The 16,387-nt window shown below is 38.4% G+C and overlaps 1 protein-coding gene and 1 pseudogene across 4 annotated transcripts in view; one reads left to right on the top strand and one right to left on the bottom strand.

Annotated features, from left to right (window-relative positions):
- The window catches only part of BICD1 (BICD cargo adaptor 1), a 244,967-nt gene that overhangs the window by 135,319 nt on the left and 93,261 nt on the right, over positions 1-16,387 (bottom strand). For all 4 annotated transcript variants that reach the window (XM_042992083.1, XM_042992078.1, XM_042992080.1 and 1 more), the window contains exon 2: positions 1,250-1,462. In XM_042992083.1, coding sequence (XP_042848017.1) covers positions 1,250-1,462 — 213 coding nt within the window. The remainder of the gene's footprint in view (positions 1-1,249; positions 1,463-16,387) is intronic.
- On the top strand, positions 14,240-15,069 carry LOC102957814 (annotated as a pseudogene).

The raw sequence follows: 16,387 nt of genomic DNA, 5'->3' as shown, positions 1-16,387 counted from the left end.
AGAGAATGAGTTAGGTAAAGCAGAAACCTTACTGTAATATGCATTTAGTTCACTGTAACATGGACATGTGGAAATGCAAATTATTTATTAAATGCCAACAAATTTAGGACAATTTACATCTCTATTTAGAAAACTCTATTTGTAATGTCACTAATTTCAGGAGAAAAACATCAGTGTATTATTTCTCTTGTATTTTACAATATTTAACAATTCTTTCATTCTACCCTTTTACATTACTAAAACACTCAACTGAAAAGCCCACTTGGTTCACCATTCTCTTCTGCACTGGTATAAGAATTCGAGGACATCTGTACCTCCTCTATAGCATTCACATCCAAAAATGGAGTGAATGACTTAATATGAAGTTTCCAAAAATGCTCTTAAAAGGGTGTGGTAGATTAAGCTGTTCCCAATATCCCCCCTCCACTAAAGAATAACTCTGCCACTCTGAAAATGATCTGGCATGTGATGCTGCCATGGAAAAGCTGAAGAGAGTGAGTCCAGAAGGCCCAGCAACTGAGGAAGACTCCCAGACCTAATTCATACCAGCTGTAATCTGCTGCCTTCTCTACAGCCAAAAAAATAGTTTATGGCTCTGCATTGTCAGACTCTACGACCCCACAGACACTCCCCTGGAGTCTCACTCCCCAGTGAGAAGAGTCCTGAGCCAACACGACTGCCATTTTGAATGAGTGCTGACACAGAGCATCACAGCCAGCTTTTTCTCCACCTTGTATTAAAACAGTAAAGGGGATGGGGCGCCTGGGTGGCTCAGTCGGTTGGGCGGCCGACTTCGGCTCAGGTCATGATCTCACAGCCCGTGAGTTCAAGCCCCGCGTCGGGCTCTGTGCTGACAGCTCAGAGCCTGGAGCCTGTTTCGGATTCTGTGTCTCCCTCCCTCTGACCCTCCCCCATTCATGCTCTGTCTCTCTCTGTCTCAAAAATAAATAAACGTTAAAAAAAAAAATTTAAAAAAACAGTAAAGGGGAGAGGAAGTGCTAAGGTCAATATTTTTTAAAAACTTTTGCAGAAAAGCAAGGTCAATTCCCAACTACTCGACAAATGGACTTCCAATTCTTAACAAACAAGAAGACAAAAGCTCATCTCAGAACAGGCTGTCATTTCACTAAACAAGAAAAATCACTAGCATCAGTATTATGTGCTTTGTGTGTTTTATTCCTCTCTCCTAGAAAGAATTTTATCTTCGTTCTCTCTCCCACAAATCTCTCACAGGGAGTTGGCTGTTTACCTCCTTCAGATCCTGCACGACAGCCGTGAGCCTCTCATTTTCTGCCTGAACGTTAGTGACCACAGCCCGGCTCTGTTTCAGTTCGTTCTGCATCTCCAAGATCTTCCCCAGATAGTAAGCTTCCTTCGATGCAGACTCTTGCAGAAGTGTTTCCTCCCGGGTCTCTCCATCCTCAGCAACCTTCCGGTGGATGGAGAAGGACTGCCCAAATGCCTGCAGAGTATGTGAAAAGAAAAAGAGTGCCCGATGAAATGCACCACAGCACTATTTAAACAAACTCTGGGAAATGTTTGGTTTTTAGTATTTTTAGAAAAGCTACTCTATAAGACTTCTGGGAGCAAAATAATACATTTTATGCAACAGTCTAACTGCTCTCACTGATACTTGAAATAATTCACTCAATTAGTAAGGGGAAAGAACATTTTTAAATGTCTTGCTAAAAATATATATAATGACTTAAAGAAAACCTGAAAAACACTGCTTGTTTTATGTTACAATTTTCTTAAACCAAGCCTATTCAGGAACAGACAGTTCAGTGCCAACGAGGCCAACAAAATTTGCGTTCTCACTCTCATTCTAGAAAACAATCCCAAAATTATTTTTCAAGGAAGAAAATAATAGTTTCATTAGCTTTCTAATACATTAGTGGTAAGAATATACCAATTAGGAACAGCACCCCGAAGAGAAGAAATCCCCAAACAGCATTCAAATTGCACACTACTAAACACACACACACACACACACAAAAGAACTGTAATCACTGTGTAAGAAGATATGTATCTACATATACGGAATAAAAAAGAAATACAGAATAAACCAGAAACTAATGATACTGGTAAGCCACAGAGGGCGAGTGGGAACAGCAGGAAGGAAAAGTGATACAAGGGACGAGGGATACTCACTTTCCTGAGCACACCTTTTCATATAGCCCTGATTCTCACAACTCTAGTAATGTTTCACACACCTTCCAAATAGTAACCAAAACCGGTGACCCCATGTGGAACACAAAAAGTAACCAATGTTCCTAGCTGTACTACAAATGAACAACGTAACCATACTGAGAGGAGTGGAGAGCTAATTTTGGAAATCAGTGTATTTGCTGTATACTGTAAAGCTAAAGACAAAAAGAACTGTACCCAGCTACTATAGTCAAGCTAGTAAATTCTCACAGGGATTATGGGATCACAATTCTAAAAACTTCTTTATACGTACACTAGGGTTGAGCAAATAAATAACTGTATTATCGATAAGGGAAGCCAGGTTTCTCACTGTTGGAGAAAGTTACAAATAAGGAAAGGGAGACTTCTGGAAGGAAACTGGTGGCACTGTGTTGTAATTAGAAGCATCAGGGTGAACTTACAGTCTTTAATAGGTAGATAAATATTCACAGATGAACAGATGGAGAGAGACATTTATGCATGTGCATACACATGCACATATTTCCTAACTCTGCCCTCTGAGAGGCACAGTAGCAAGGACATCTCAGCAGCCAAGAACATACCTGCACCCAAATTTTGTTTCTACCTATCATTCTCCAATTAAAAGAATTAGGGCTCGGGGGGGGGGGGGCGCCTGGGTGGCTCAGTCAGTTAAATGTCCTACTTCGGCTCAGGTCATGATCTCATGGTCCATGAGTTCAAACCCCACATCAGGCTCTGTGCTGACAGCTCAGGGCCTGGAGCCTGCTTTAGATTCTGTGTCTCCCTCGCTCTCTGCCCCTCCCCCGCTCACTTTCTCAAAAATAAATAAACGTTTAAAATTTTTTTAAAAAACAGAAAAGATTTAGGGCTCGGGGCACTTGGGTGGCTCAAGTGAGCATCCAACTTTGGCTCAGGTCATGATATCACAGTTCATGAGTTTGCGCCCCGCATCAGGCTCTGTGCTGACAGCTCAGAGCCTACTCTGGATCCTCTGTACCTCCCTCTCTCTGCCCCTCCACTGCTCATGCTCTCTCAAAAATGAATAAACATTAAAATAAATAAGTAAATAAAAGAACTAGGGCTCTTTGGAGAAATAACCCATTCTTGAACTAGAGCAAAATGAATTTCATACATCTTGTGGTGCCAAAGAGTAAGTAACAAAATGCTTTCAAAAAATGATAGGGATCTGTCAAAGGACACAAAAGCCTACCAGAAGGGGCTCCCAATGGCCAAATCTGGTATAATTTGGTCAATAAAATAAATAATTACAGTAATGAATTATAATCCATAGAATAATACAGTCATGAGTCCACATTGATAAAATAACTGAATAAATGAGGGAAGAAGGAATTGCTCTTCCTTATAGTAGAACTCTAATTTTTAGGTGTAGTAGGAATGGTGGAGATAAAATATATCATCATTTGGCAAACACCAAGTAATCATTGTTGCAGGCAAAAATGATCAATGGAATATAAAATTCATAGGCCAAAAGTATGATGAGAAACAGGATATTTGCATAGTCTTAAAGTATCTTCTCCCATGATACTTATAAATTCCAGTTGGAAAATGGGAAACTTGCAGTGGAGAATCCTGATCACCTTATGTGACCAAAAGTTAGATCAGCAGCAATGAAACATACTGACATCATGTACTCTCTAATATAACACAATAAGAGGGGACGGCATCTCTTCTGTGGTATTCTTGCCAAAAACATATAAGCCAATTCTTATCATAAGAATACATCAAACAAACCATAACTGGAGGACATTCCACAAAAGTATTGGCCAGGACTCTTGAAAAGTATTAAGTTCCATAAAAATAAATAAAGACACCGCTAGACTAGGTGAGACTAAGAAAACATGACAATAAAATGCTATGTGGGAGTTTGGATTGGATCCTAGACCCGAAAAAAGACATTAGTAGGGCAACTGGCAAAAATGAAATAAATTCTTTACATCGGTTAATAATACTGTATCAAGGCAAATTTCTGGTTTCCATAATTTTCCTATGGTTTTGTACGATGTTAACATTTGGGGAATTCAGTGTAGTATTTTTGGAGTTTTTTCTATGTCTAGAGTTATTTCAAAATGAAAAGTTAAATAAATAGGTATAGTTTCTACCCTAAAGAATTTGGTAGATCTGATAAAATAGTGGCATAAAGAATTATGAAGAATAAATGTACTTGAGGGGTCCCTGAGTAGCTCAATCAGTTATGCATCCAACTTCAGCTCAGGTCATGATCTTGCATTTTGTGAGTTTGAGCCCTGCGTTGGACTTTGTGCAGACAGCTCAGAGACTGGAACCCGCCTTGGATTCTGTGTCTCCCTCTCTCTGCTCCTCCCCTTCTTGTGTGCCCTTTCTCTCTCTCAAAAATAAACATTAAAAAATTTAAAAAAAAAAGAATACATGTACTTCAACACCAGTGGAATACTGTATTTAATTAGAAGTACTTTGGGTATTTACCCAAAGAACACAAAAACACTAATTCAAAAAAATATATGCACCCTTATATTTATTGCATTATTATTTACAATAGCCAAGATACAAAAGCAACCCAAGTATCCATCAATAGATGAATGGATAAGAAAGATGTGGTATACACACACACACACACACACACACACACACACACACACACACCGGAATATTACTCAGTCATAAAAAAGAATGAGATTTTGCCATTTGTGACAACATGGATGGGCCTAGAAGACATTATGTTACGTGAAATGAGTCAGATAGAGAAAGAAAAATACCATATGATTCCACTTATATGTGGCACCTCAAAAACAAAACAAAACAAAACAAACAAAAAGCAGAAACAGACCCATAAATACGGAGAACATACTGATGGTTGCCAGAGGGAGGGGAGTGGGGGTATGGACAAAATGGGCGAACGGGAGTGGGAGACAAAGTCTTCCAGTTATGGAATGAGTAAGTAAGTCACCGGGATGAAAGGTACAGCATGGGGAATACAGTCAATGGTATTGTAATAGCATTATATAGTGACAGATGGTAGCTACACTTGTGATAACCACAGCATAATATATAAAGTTATTGACTATGTTGTACACCTGAAACTAACATAACACTGTATGTCAACTATACTTTAATTTAAAAAAATAGTACTGAGGCTTTATTATGTAATGCAATTTTATTCTGAAATTTAAAATGTCGTAAAATTATGCTGCTGGACTTCATACAGGCTGGAGTTAATCTGGAAAATTGTTTGACATCATTACAAACCTGAAGGCAGAAAAGGTATGTGTTGATCCATTACAAGGGAAATTGTAAAACTTAGGAGGAGACAGTATGATTTCATTATTTCGAAGACTCTTCTTCAAATTATACTCATAGAACAGAAATTTTAAAAAATAATAACCTGCAAACCTATGTCTCAGTAAACTATCTTCTTTAGAATTTCTACATAGATCAAAATCAAAAGATGGTTCCTAAGCATCAACTGAGAAGGAAACATTCCAGTATGGACAGATGGACGTTCATCTGTACAGGGTAGAACATTCATTTTGGTGTTTGGCTTGTTAAGTCTCCAAACAGAAATAAACTCTTATTTGAGTAGCCAAATTTCTAGATGTAGTAATAAACATATAGACTCATGAGCAGATGAAAAATTATCTTCAGAGGTGATGTTTACTTTGCTTTTCCATCAGTAGTGGTCAAATTCTGTGAGGGCAATTCTGAATTCATTACCCATTAGAAAGCCTTTGGAGGGGAGAGGTCTGACAGCACACTTCCCCATGGTGAGCTGGTGAAGTCTTCACCTACCTTCCCCCTAGCAAAGGAACCCTGACTACATAGTTAGGCATCAGTAAAATTTACAATTAGCATTAACTGTGTCAAGCACCTCAGCTACCTTCTTTTTTACAACCTATTTTTCCACTTCTTCACAATAGAAAACTGCCAGAGGACATATTCTTTATTCTTCCTGAGTAAAATCAATAGACTTATTAGGCACTCAAAAATGGAGGTCATATTATTCTCAGTACGTAAGCAATGCTCTCTTGGTAGCTGAAACAAACCCTAAAGTCTTAACAGCAAGTGACTGTGCCTCTCCACCCCTGACATAAAGCTTTAAAAATTATACTCTGGGTCCAACACCAAAGGAGATAAAATTTTTCAAACATATACATAGAACAGATTTCAAAAAAGAATCAAGAACTGAAATTGCAAATATAAACATTTTGATGACTCTTTACATTTATTGCAGCTCAGAACCTTAACTGAACATATGGGCTTCCAAAGTTAGTCATTTTTTTAATGAAGAACTTGGCCCTTCATTGGACCTGATTTAAAAACCAGTGAAAGTATGCAAGGTTATCCAAGGACATTAACCATGGTGTTTCTCACTTGAAATAGAAAAATAATAGCAGTGCTGCATAGGCTACAGAAGCCCCATGATCTACATTTGCAAATGCACTGAGTGCTAACACTACTCAGAAAATACCTGCAATTTAGAAAGGAAGAAAAAAGGAGAAAACACTCCTACTTTACCTAATTCCTAACTGTCAGTAACTAGAATGGGATGGCATACCAGCTGACATCTATCATTTGGTTAATTGTCAAAGTGCATTCATCAGACCTGTCTGGCTCTGCCAGGTAGCTTCCTCCTCCATCACTACTCCAAGTATATCCCGACAAAGCTGGACCCAAGAGAAGACAATCTTCTTCAAGGCCATTGAAGCTGTATCCTTGGCAGAAATCACAAAACTAGCTTCGATGTCTATGTATATAGGCAAACCCAGGGTAGTCATGCCTCTAGTTATCTTTCAGACAGCAAATACTTTTATGTACTGCAATCATTTCATGGGTAATTTTCATTTGAAATTAATTCAGGTAAATTGATATTTCTATACAATTTTAGAATGTATTAGGATTTAATTGTAGAATATTATCTTCATATATTCCATTACAATGGAATCACAGTTGCTTTCAATTACATACCAATGGAAGTCCAGTTAGCTACAAAATAGTTTTTTTCCTTTCTCATCCTACTCACATGACTTCTTAACCTAAAGAAAACTGGTATTTTTTACCTTCATGTTCAGGACAATACAGCTGTTAAGTGGAGTTTTCGTACTTATTATCCTTCCTAATATGAATGATAAAAGAAATAAAAGTTTGGCTAGTGTATTTAATAATGTTACATTATCTTAAAAATATGTGTCCTTGGTTACAGAATTTTCATTCTTTCATCTTAAAAACTGTGGCAAAACAATATACTAAATCATCCAAGGACATCAGACAAAATCTTTTTTATTTCAAATATTAAAATCTATTCATTAATTTCATTGATCTAAGTGCTCAACAAGTACTTACAGAGAACTGTAATAGGCACTGCTTTAAGCACTGAAGATCTGCAATGTTCTAGAAAAAAGATCTCTGCTAGTGGGAGCATACATTCCAGTCGAACATAAATAAATCAGTAAGTATGTGGCATAATGTTGGAAAAGTTCTAGAAAGAAAATGAAAGCAAGCATAAAAGCACAGAATAGCACTGCCTAATAGAACTTTCTGCAAAGATGTATCTATGTTGTCCACTAACCACTAACCACATGTGACTGATGGGCTCTGAAATTGTGGCCAGAGTGACCAAAGAATTGAATTTTTTCATTTTATGTAATTTCATTAATTTTAATTGTTACATTTGGCTAGTGGCTACCATGTTGGACAGAACAGGGATAGAGAGTAAGGCAGGTGCCCACCCATTTAAACAGCACCATCGGGGAAAGGGGTGACCTTTGAGCAGAAACTGAACAAAGGAGGTAGAGTGAGCCAGAATCTGGCCTTTCCCCTCAGCAGCAAGCCTAAATTTCGGTGTTACTAAACAAGAATTACTGCAGTGCCATGGCACCTCTTTAAAGGACTATCAATGGCAGTCCTTCAAAATCTCTACTACATGTAGCACTTTAAGATCTGGGTGCATCAGGAAATATTGAGCCATGATTTAATATGTAGGAAAAAACGGTTGGCAACTAACCTATCATTGTAACCCATCCTCTCCAATGAACAACTTTACCTTCTTTAACATATAGGGGCACCTGGGTGGCTCAGTCAGTTAAGCATCCGACTTCAGCTCAGGTCATGGTCTCATGGTTTGTGAGTTTGAGCCCTGCATCGGGCTCTGTGCTCACAGCTCGGAGCCTGGAGCCTGCTTTGGATTCTGTGTCTCCCTCTCTCTCTGCCCCTCCACTGCTCACACTCTGTCTCTCTCTCCCTCAAAATAAATAAACATTAAAAAAAAAAAAAGATTTAAACATATAATAAAAACTATCTGACCAATTATATTTCTCTGTTGCCTCAGCTGGCCAGGAAATTCAGCATTAAGTGCTCTAGAGCAATTAACTAAAATATCTTAAGTTTCTGGCATAACTCTCTCCTGTTTTCTCTATACTGTTTTGAGTTTTTGTTGTATTAACCCCCATGGTATGGGCTTCTTTTATTTTGATCTACTTCAAATTCTTTTGGAGTAGAAAGGATAGGAGTTACAATCCCATCAAATGGTTTAAATAATGTTGAATTACCATTTCTTTGAAATTTAAGCCTTAAAGAAAGCCCATGTTAAAGAATATAGTCTGAGAGTTTAAGAGAACTGAGAGTTCTACTAAGGATCCACTCATTCCGTGGGAAATAATGGGTCCAAAAGATTTCATAAAGTGTGTGCATAACACACACAGGAATAAATGAGCTACACTTGTTAGAGGTGACTGAGAAACATTTCCCAAACGACTTATTCCAGCAGGAGAGTATCTTAGAGGGTATGATCCAATAACAAGGGAAGAGATCACTGGAGGTGAGACAACCCAAAAGTACCCAGCTGGGAAAAATCGGTTTCCATGACTCATGGCTCAAAAGTTACTAGGAGTCCTAGGGTATCCTTGACAGTGAGAATCAAGCCTGATCCTTGAAAGGGCACATGTACTCATAAGAGGCAGAAGAGGTCAAGGGCATGGGCTCCTGAGCTAGAGCAACTCTGCCACTTCCTAACTGTAGAGCACTGAACAAGTTACTTAATATCTTATACCTCAGTTTTCTTATCTCATAGGGTTATTGTTAGGCTTAAAAGAGAAAATCTATGTATCGCTTGGAACAGTTCTTGGTACAAATACAGTAAATGCTCAAAAATTACTGGCTATTATCAGGAGGAAGAAAACGTGCTTTGGAATCAAACAGATCTGGGTTTAAATAAGCCTCTTCTGAAATCTCTGGCAAGGTTTTGAATTTCTATGTCTCAGTCCTCACATGTACATAAACGAGAATAATACCATCTACCTTAAAAGTAAAAACAGACTGGCCCTCAAAGGTAAGGGTATCAGAGAAGAGGTATAAAACCCATACAAAATACCTTGCACACAGTAGAGGCTTACTAAACACTGTCTGCCCCTGCCTCTCACCTCCCCTTTGGAAGTCTCAGGTCTGGTGCGAGGTTCTCTGCGAACTTGTGCATGACTCAGGGGGCTGTTCTTTCCGTGAATCACAGCTCCCTGTGCATTTCTGAAACCCTAAACCTCTTACCGGAAAGGGAGTTCTGATGTACGCTTTTTCTTATTAAGCCATTCAAAATGTAAAAACAAACAAACAAGCAAAAAAACAACAGAAATGTCTCAAGGCCTAAGCTCTAAATTTTACTTTAGCAAAGAATTCAGCTTTATCTTCTTTCAGTGAGAACTTGCAACTCTTCCTTAACTTTCCCTATCTTTTCTGACTTTTAACCTAACTCCTACCACATTGTAAATTCCATCCATCTTGGAAAAACAAGATATCTATGATAACTTGAGTTATTGCCTCTGATATTTCCAAGTGTAATACCCAACAGCCTATCATTCACATATATATTTACTTAAAGCCTAGATTTTTTTTTTTGTATTCTTGATGGTTTATAATTGGCACCTTCTGTCTTGGTAAACAAACCCCCTTTTATTTTTTTTTAAGTTTATTTATTTATTTGGGGGGGGGGGGCAGGGTCGGGCAGAGAGAGGAGAGACAGGATCCCAAGCAGGCTGTGCACTGTCAGCACACAGCCTGAGGCGGGGCTCAAACCCATGAACCATGAGATTGTGACCTGAGCCGAAATCAAGAGTCAGACGCTTAACCAACTGAGCCACCCAGATGCCCGAGAACTATTCAGGCAGCCTTTTAAAACTATTCAGACTTCTCTTTTTTTTTTTTTTTTTAACATTATTCATTTTTGAGAGATAGAGCGTGAGTGGGAGAGGGGCAGAGAGAGAGGGAGGCACAGAATCCAAAACAGGCTCCAGGCTCTGAGCTGTCAGCACAGAGCCCGACATGGTGCTCCAACTGACAAAGTGTGAAATCATAACCTGAGCTGAAGTCGGACACTTAACCGACTGAGCCACTCAGGAGCCCCAGTTCAGAGATTTTTCTAAATGTTGTTGTTATATATTGAACATACACAAAGAAAATTTATAACAAAATATAAGCACAAAAAATAACATCAAAATTAATTTCTGTAGTTTAAAAAAAAGACCACAATTTGTTAGTCTCAAAAGTTTCTGTTTGCCCTATCTCCCTCATTGCACCCCAATGCACCCCAAGTAAACACTATCCTGTATTTACCATTTCCTTGCTTTTTTGTAGTTTACCATATATGTATGTATTTGTAAATAATATATTGTTCAATATTGCTTGTTTTTGAAGTCCTTCAATGGAATCATTCCATATGCATTCTTTTGTAATTTGCTTTTTTAACTCAAGTTTACATTCCTACAATATATCTATTTTGATTGGTATAGCTGTAATTCATCTCTTTTCATTGCTATATTCTACTGAATAACGAATATATAAATATATACCCCATTAAAATTTTTTTTGAATGTTTATTTTTGAAGGAGAGAGAGACCGAGCATGAGCAGGGGAGGAGCAGAGAGAAATTGAGACACAGAATCCAAAGTGGGCTCCAGGTTCTGAGCTGTCAGCACAGAGACCCATGCAGGGCTTGAACTCACGAACCGCGAGATCATGACCAGAGCCGAAGTCAGACATTTAACCGACTGAGCCACCCAGGCGCCCAATTACCTCATTTTAATAATCTATTCTCCTGACAATGGATAATTGGATTGCTTCTAGTTTTTTGATATAAACAATGCAGCTCTGGATATTCTTCTGCCTATCTCCTAGGCTAATACTTCTCAAAATACATGTGGTGAGGAACAGTTTTATTTCCAATCTTTGGTAGACTAATGCTTTTGTAAAATGAAATAAAAATAAATTACTATAAGCATACACCGACCATATGACCTAACTGTTCCGCTCCTAGGTATTTATTTACCCAAAATAAATGAAAGCATGTGTCCACATAAAGATTTGTACATAAATATTTATACCAACTTTGTTTTTTTTTTAATTTTTTTTAATGTTTATTTATTTTTGAGAGAGACAGAGACAGAATGCGAGTGGGTAAGGGGCAGAGCGAGAGGGAGACACAGAGTCTGAAGCAGGCTCCAGGCTCCAAGCTGTCAGCACAGAGTCCAATGCGGGGCTCGAACTCACGAGTTATGAAATCATGACCTGAGCTGAAGTTGGATGCTCAACCAACTGAGCCACCCAGGCACCCCTATAGCAACTTTATTTGTAATATACAAAATGAGAAACAACTCAAATGTCCACCGAGAGGTGAACGAATAAACAAATATGGTAGAGCCATACAATGGAACATTACTTGGCAATGAAAAGGAATGAACGCTGATACATGCAACGTATGCAAAATAATCGTGCTGAGTACAAGAACCCAGACAAAACAAGAGTGTATACTGTCAGATTCCATTTACATGACATTCTAGAGAATGTAAAAGAATCAGTAGTGACAGAAAGCAGATGAGTGGTTGCTCTGAGATGGGGTAGGGGGTGCTGAGGAAGGGGTGTGGAGGGGCAAAAGGGAGAGATTATCAAGGGGCATGAAAATATTTTTTTGTTGTTGTTTTTTGTTTTTTTAATTTTTTTTTAATTTTTTTTTTTTTTACGTTTATTTTTGAGACAGAGAGAGACAGAGCATGAACGGGGGAGGGGCAGAAAGAGAGGGAGACACAGAATTGGAAGCAGGCTCCAGGCTCTGAGCCATCAGCCCAGAGCCCGATGCAGGGCTCGAACTCACGGTCTGTGAGATCATGACCTGAACTGAAGTCAGACACTTAACCGACCGAGCCACCCAGGCGCCCCTGAAAATATTTTAAGGACTGATAGATATGTTCATTATTTTGGTTGTGGTAATGGTTTAATAAATGCATGCATATGTCAAAATTGAACAAACTGTTCACTTTAAATATGTGCAGTTTGTTGCAAGTCAATTATACCTTAATAAAGCTGGACAAACATAAATTGCTAAAAATGTGAGAAGAACAATACAAAATATAGGCCTCAATTCTTTTTAAGACTATTTTTTTAAGAGCACTTTTAGGTACACATCAAAATTGAGAGGAAGGTTATGGAGATTTCCCATTATTCCTTGTCCCTACACATGCATAGCCTTCCCCACCAGAGAGGCACATTTGTTACAATCAACGAACCTACACTGACACATCATTATCATTCAAAGTCCATACTTTACATTAGTATGCACTCTTGGTGTTGTACTTTGTATAGATTTAGAAAAATGTATAATGACATGTAACCACCTTCATCATACCAAACAGTTTCACCGCCCTAAAAATTCTGTGTCCTGCCTACTCATCCCCACTAGCTCCTGGCAACCACTGATCTTTCCACTATCTCCATTGTGGTTTTGCCAATGTCATATAGTTGGAATCATACGTATGTATTTAGCATTCTCAGATTGGCTTCTTTCATTTAGCAATATGTATATAAGTTTCCTCCATGTCTTTTCATGGCTTGATAGCTCGTTTCTTTTTAGCACTGAATAAGATTCCATTGTTTAGAGGGACTACCTTTTATTTATTCATTCATCTACTGATGGACATCTTTGTTGCTTTCAAGTTTTGGCAACTATCAGGACACCTGGGTGGCTCAGTCGGTTAAGCGTCCGACTTCAGCTCAGGTCATGATCTCACAGTTTGTGGGTTCAAGCCCCATGTCGGGCTCTGTGCTGACAGCTCAGAGCCTGCAGCCTGTTTCAGATTCTGTCTCTGGCTCTCTCTGCCCCTCCCCTGTTTGTGCTGTCTCTCTGTCTCTAAAATAAACAAACATTAAAAAAAATTTTTTTTTAAGTTTTGGCAACTATGAACAAAGCTGCTGTAAACATCCATGTACAGGCTTTTTGTGGATATGTTTTCATATCCATATTCCTTTAGATGTCAAGGACCGTGATCACTAGATCATATGGCAAGAATATGTTTAGTTTTACAGGAAACCCCCAAATTGTCTTCCAAAGTGGCTGCATCATTTTTCATTTGCACCAGCAATGCATGGGGGTTCACAGTGCTCCACATCCTCACCAGAATTCACTTAACCAATTTTTTTATTAATAAATGTAAGAGACATAAAATTGTATTTCAATAAACTTAACCAGAACAAACATAACGTAGGAGTAAAAGAGGATTACAAAAGGATTATAAAAACTGTACCTCACTGAAAGTGTGATTAATATAAACTATATTCATCTTGGTAGACCTGCAGGAAATAATTTGCAAATAGTGCTGATCCCCAGATATACTTTGAATAGCATTATCCTAAATCACAAGTGCAAAAGTTTCTCTATAATGGTACAGCCCTAGTGGCCTATTAGAATCACCTGTAAAGTTCTTGAAAACAGACACACAGACTCCATCTCCAAATATTCTGAGTTAACTGATTTGGGATAGAGATTCCTAAGCATTCATGGTTTAAGGCACACCTGGTGTCTCAATAATGTTTTCATGGCACCCCAGGACAAAAGAACTACTGAACAACTCTTTCCTAAATAACTATTTATGTCCTAACAATGTAGTAGGTGTTTGAAAAACTAACGCATGTACAGCACATGAGCCAAGGCTCCTGGAGCCAGTGTGGTACACCAGGGGTTGGAAAAAACACGCTAGGCAAAGAACTTGCAAGATCAGGACTGAAATACATTAATGTGGGTTATTTAGCCACAATGGAGATCATGGAGTCTGGCAAGATGGCTTCTCCCAAGAGCATGCTGAAAGATGCACAGATGATGGCACAAATCCTGAAGATATGGGCATTACAGAATATAAGCCAAGAGTTATAAATCAGGTGGAGTTTGCCTTCTGATATGTGATCACAATTCTAGATGAAGCAAAAATTTATTGAAGGCATGCTAAGAAAGCTACTGTTAATGCAAATGATGTGTGATTGGCAACCCAATGTAATGCTGATCAGTCTTTTACCTCCCCTCCCCCAAGAGATTTTTCTATTAGACGTTGCAAGGCAAAGAAATCAAACTCCTTTGCCAGTAGCCAAGCCATATTCAGGTCCCAGGTCGCCACCTGAGAGATACTGGTTCACTGCTCCAAACTATAGACTTCAGTCTTTATTAAAAAAAAAAAAAAAAAAGGCATCTACTTCTGTGAGAAGAATAACAGTTCCACAGTTAATTATTGGTTCAGTTACTAGCAGACTAAGATGTAGTAGACTAGTAGACTAGTAGACCCACACTTGGCATGCCAAACCCACAAACCCACACTGTGTCAACTAAATTCGGGACTCCAATGTTCCTCACAGAGCAAAGGTTTACAGTCCTGTGCTGCCCACTGCACAGTCCCAAGCTGATAAAGCATCAATTTCTGCAACATCCACGGTTCAGAACATTCTGGTTAATCCATCATTAATTGGGTCCAAAAACATCCTTATTACCACTAAATGGTGTCATCACAAAGTACTGCCAATGAATCATCAAATGTGCTGAAAAGAAAATGAGAAGATGATGATGATGATGATGACAATGACAATGATGACTATGATAATTTGTAATCTGGCCTTGATGCTTTAGTACTTATACTTGGTCTTGAATCCACTGTACTGAGATTAAACATGTATGTTCGGTGTCTTCGAATTGTGTTGTAAAAAACGTAAATGGTATTTAATCAGTAAATACAGTCATCCTTTCTGATAGAGATGTTGCATTTTCTTTAAAAGGATTAGTAATGGTTTTTCATCAGCCTTTAAGTGTAAAAAATAAAGTTGTCACACTGAATAGATACTTCTCCAAAGAAGACATCCAGATGGCAAAGCGACACATGAAAAAGTGCTCAACATCACTCATCATCAGGGAAATACAAATCAAAACCACAATGAGATACCACCTTACACCTGTCAGAATGGCTAACATTAACAACTCAGTCAACAACAGATGTTGGCAAGGATGCGGAGAAAGAGGATCTCTTTTGCATTGCTGGTAGGAATGCAAGCTGGTGCAGCCACTCTGGAAAACAGTATGGAGGTTCCTCAAAAAACTGAAAATAGAACTACCCTACGACCCAGCAATTGCACTGCTAGGTATTTATCCAAGGGATACAGGTGTGCTGTTTCGAAGGGACGCATGCACCCCAGTGTTTACAGCAGCACTATTGACAATAACCAAAGTATGGAAAGAGCCCAAATGTCCACTGATGGATGAATGGATAAAGAACACGTGGTATATATATATACAATGGAGTATTACTCAGCAATCAAAAAGAATGAAATCTTGCCATTTGCAACTATGTGGATGGAGCTAGAGGGTAGTACGCTAAGCAAAATCAGTCAGTCAGAGAAAGACAAATGTCATATGACTTCACTCATAGGAGGATTTTAAGACACAGAACGGATGAACACAAGGGAAGGGAAGGAAAAATAATATAAAAACAGGGAGGGGGGACAAAACATAAGAGACTCTTAAATATAGAGAACAACAGAGGGTTGCTGGAGGGGTTGTGGGAGGGGAGGATGGGCTAAACGGGTAAGGGGCTTATGGAATCTACTCCTGAAATCATTGTTGCACCATGTGCTAACTAACATGGATGTAAATTATAAAAGACAAATAAATTACAGAAAGTAAAAAAATAAAAAATAAAAAAATAAAGTTGTCATTCATAAAAAAAATCTAATGTATGCAAATTTAAAGAAAAAATAATATTCTAATGTCATTCTTAAATAACCATAATCATTTACTAATGAGATGTGTGTATCCCCTGGGCACTGCACAACTTCTCAAACCTGGAATCAGATTGGACCCTGTCACCCTCATTTCCTGTTACACATTGATTTTTGCATGGCATCTGCTTTTTATTAGCAACCACTGAAAACCCAG

This window comes from Panthera tigris, chromosome B4, assembly GCF_018350195.1.
Source record: "Panthera tigris isolate Pti1 chromosome B4, P.tigris_Pti1_mat1.1, whole genome shotgun sequence".
Classification (NCBI taxonomy): Eukaryota; Metazoa; Chordata; class Mammalia; order Carnivora; family Felidae; genus Panthera; species Panthera tigris.
This window is presented reverse-complemented; position numbering and strand designations above follow the sequence as displayed.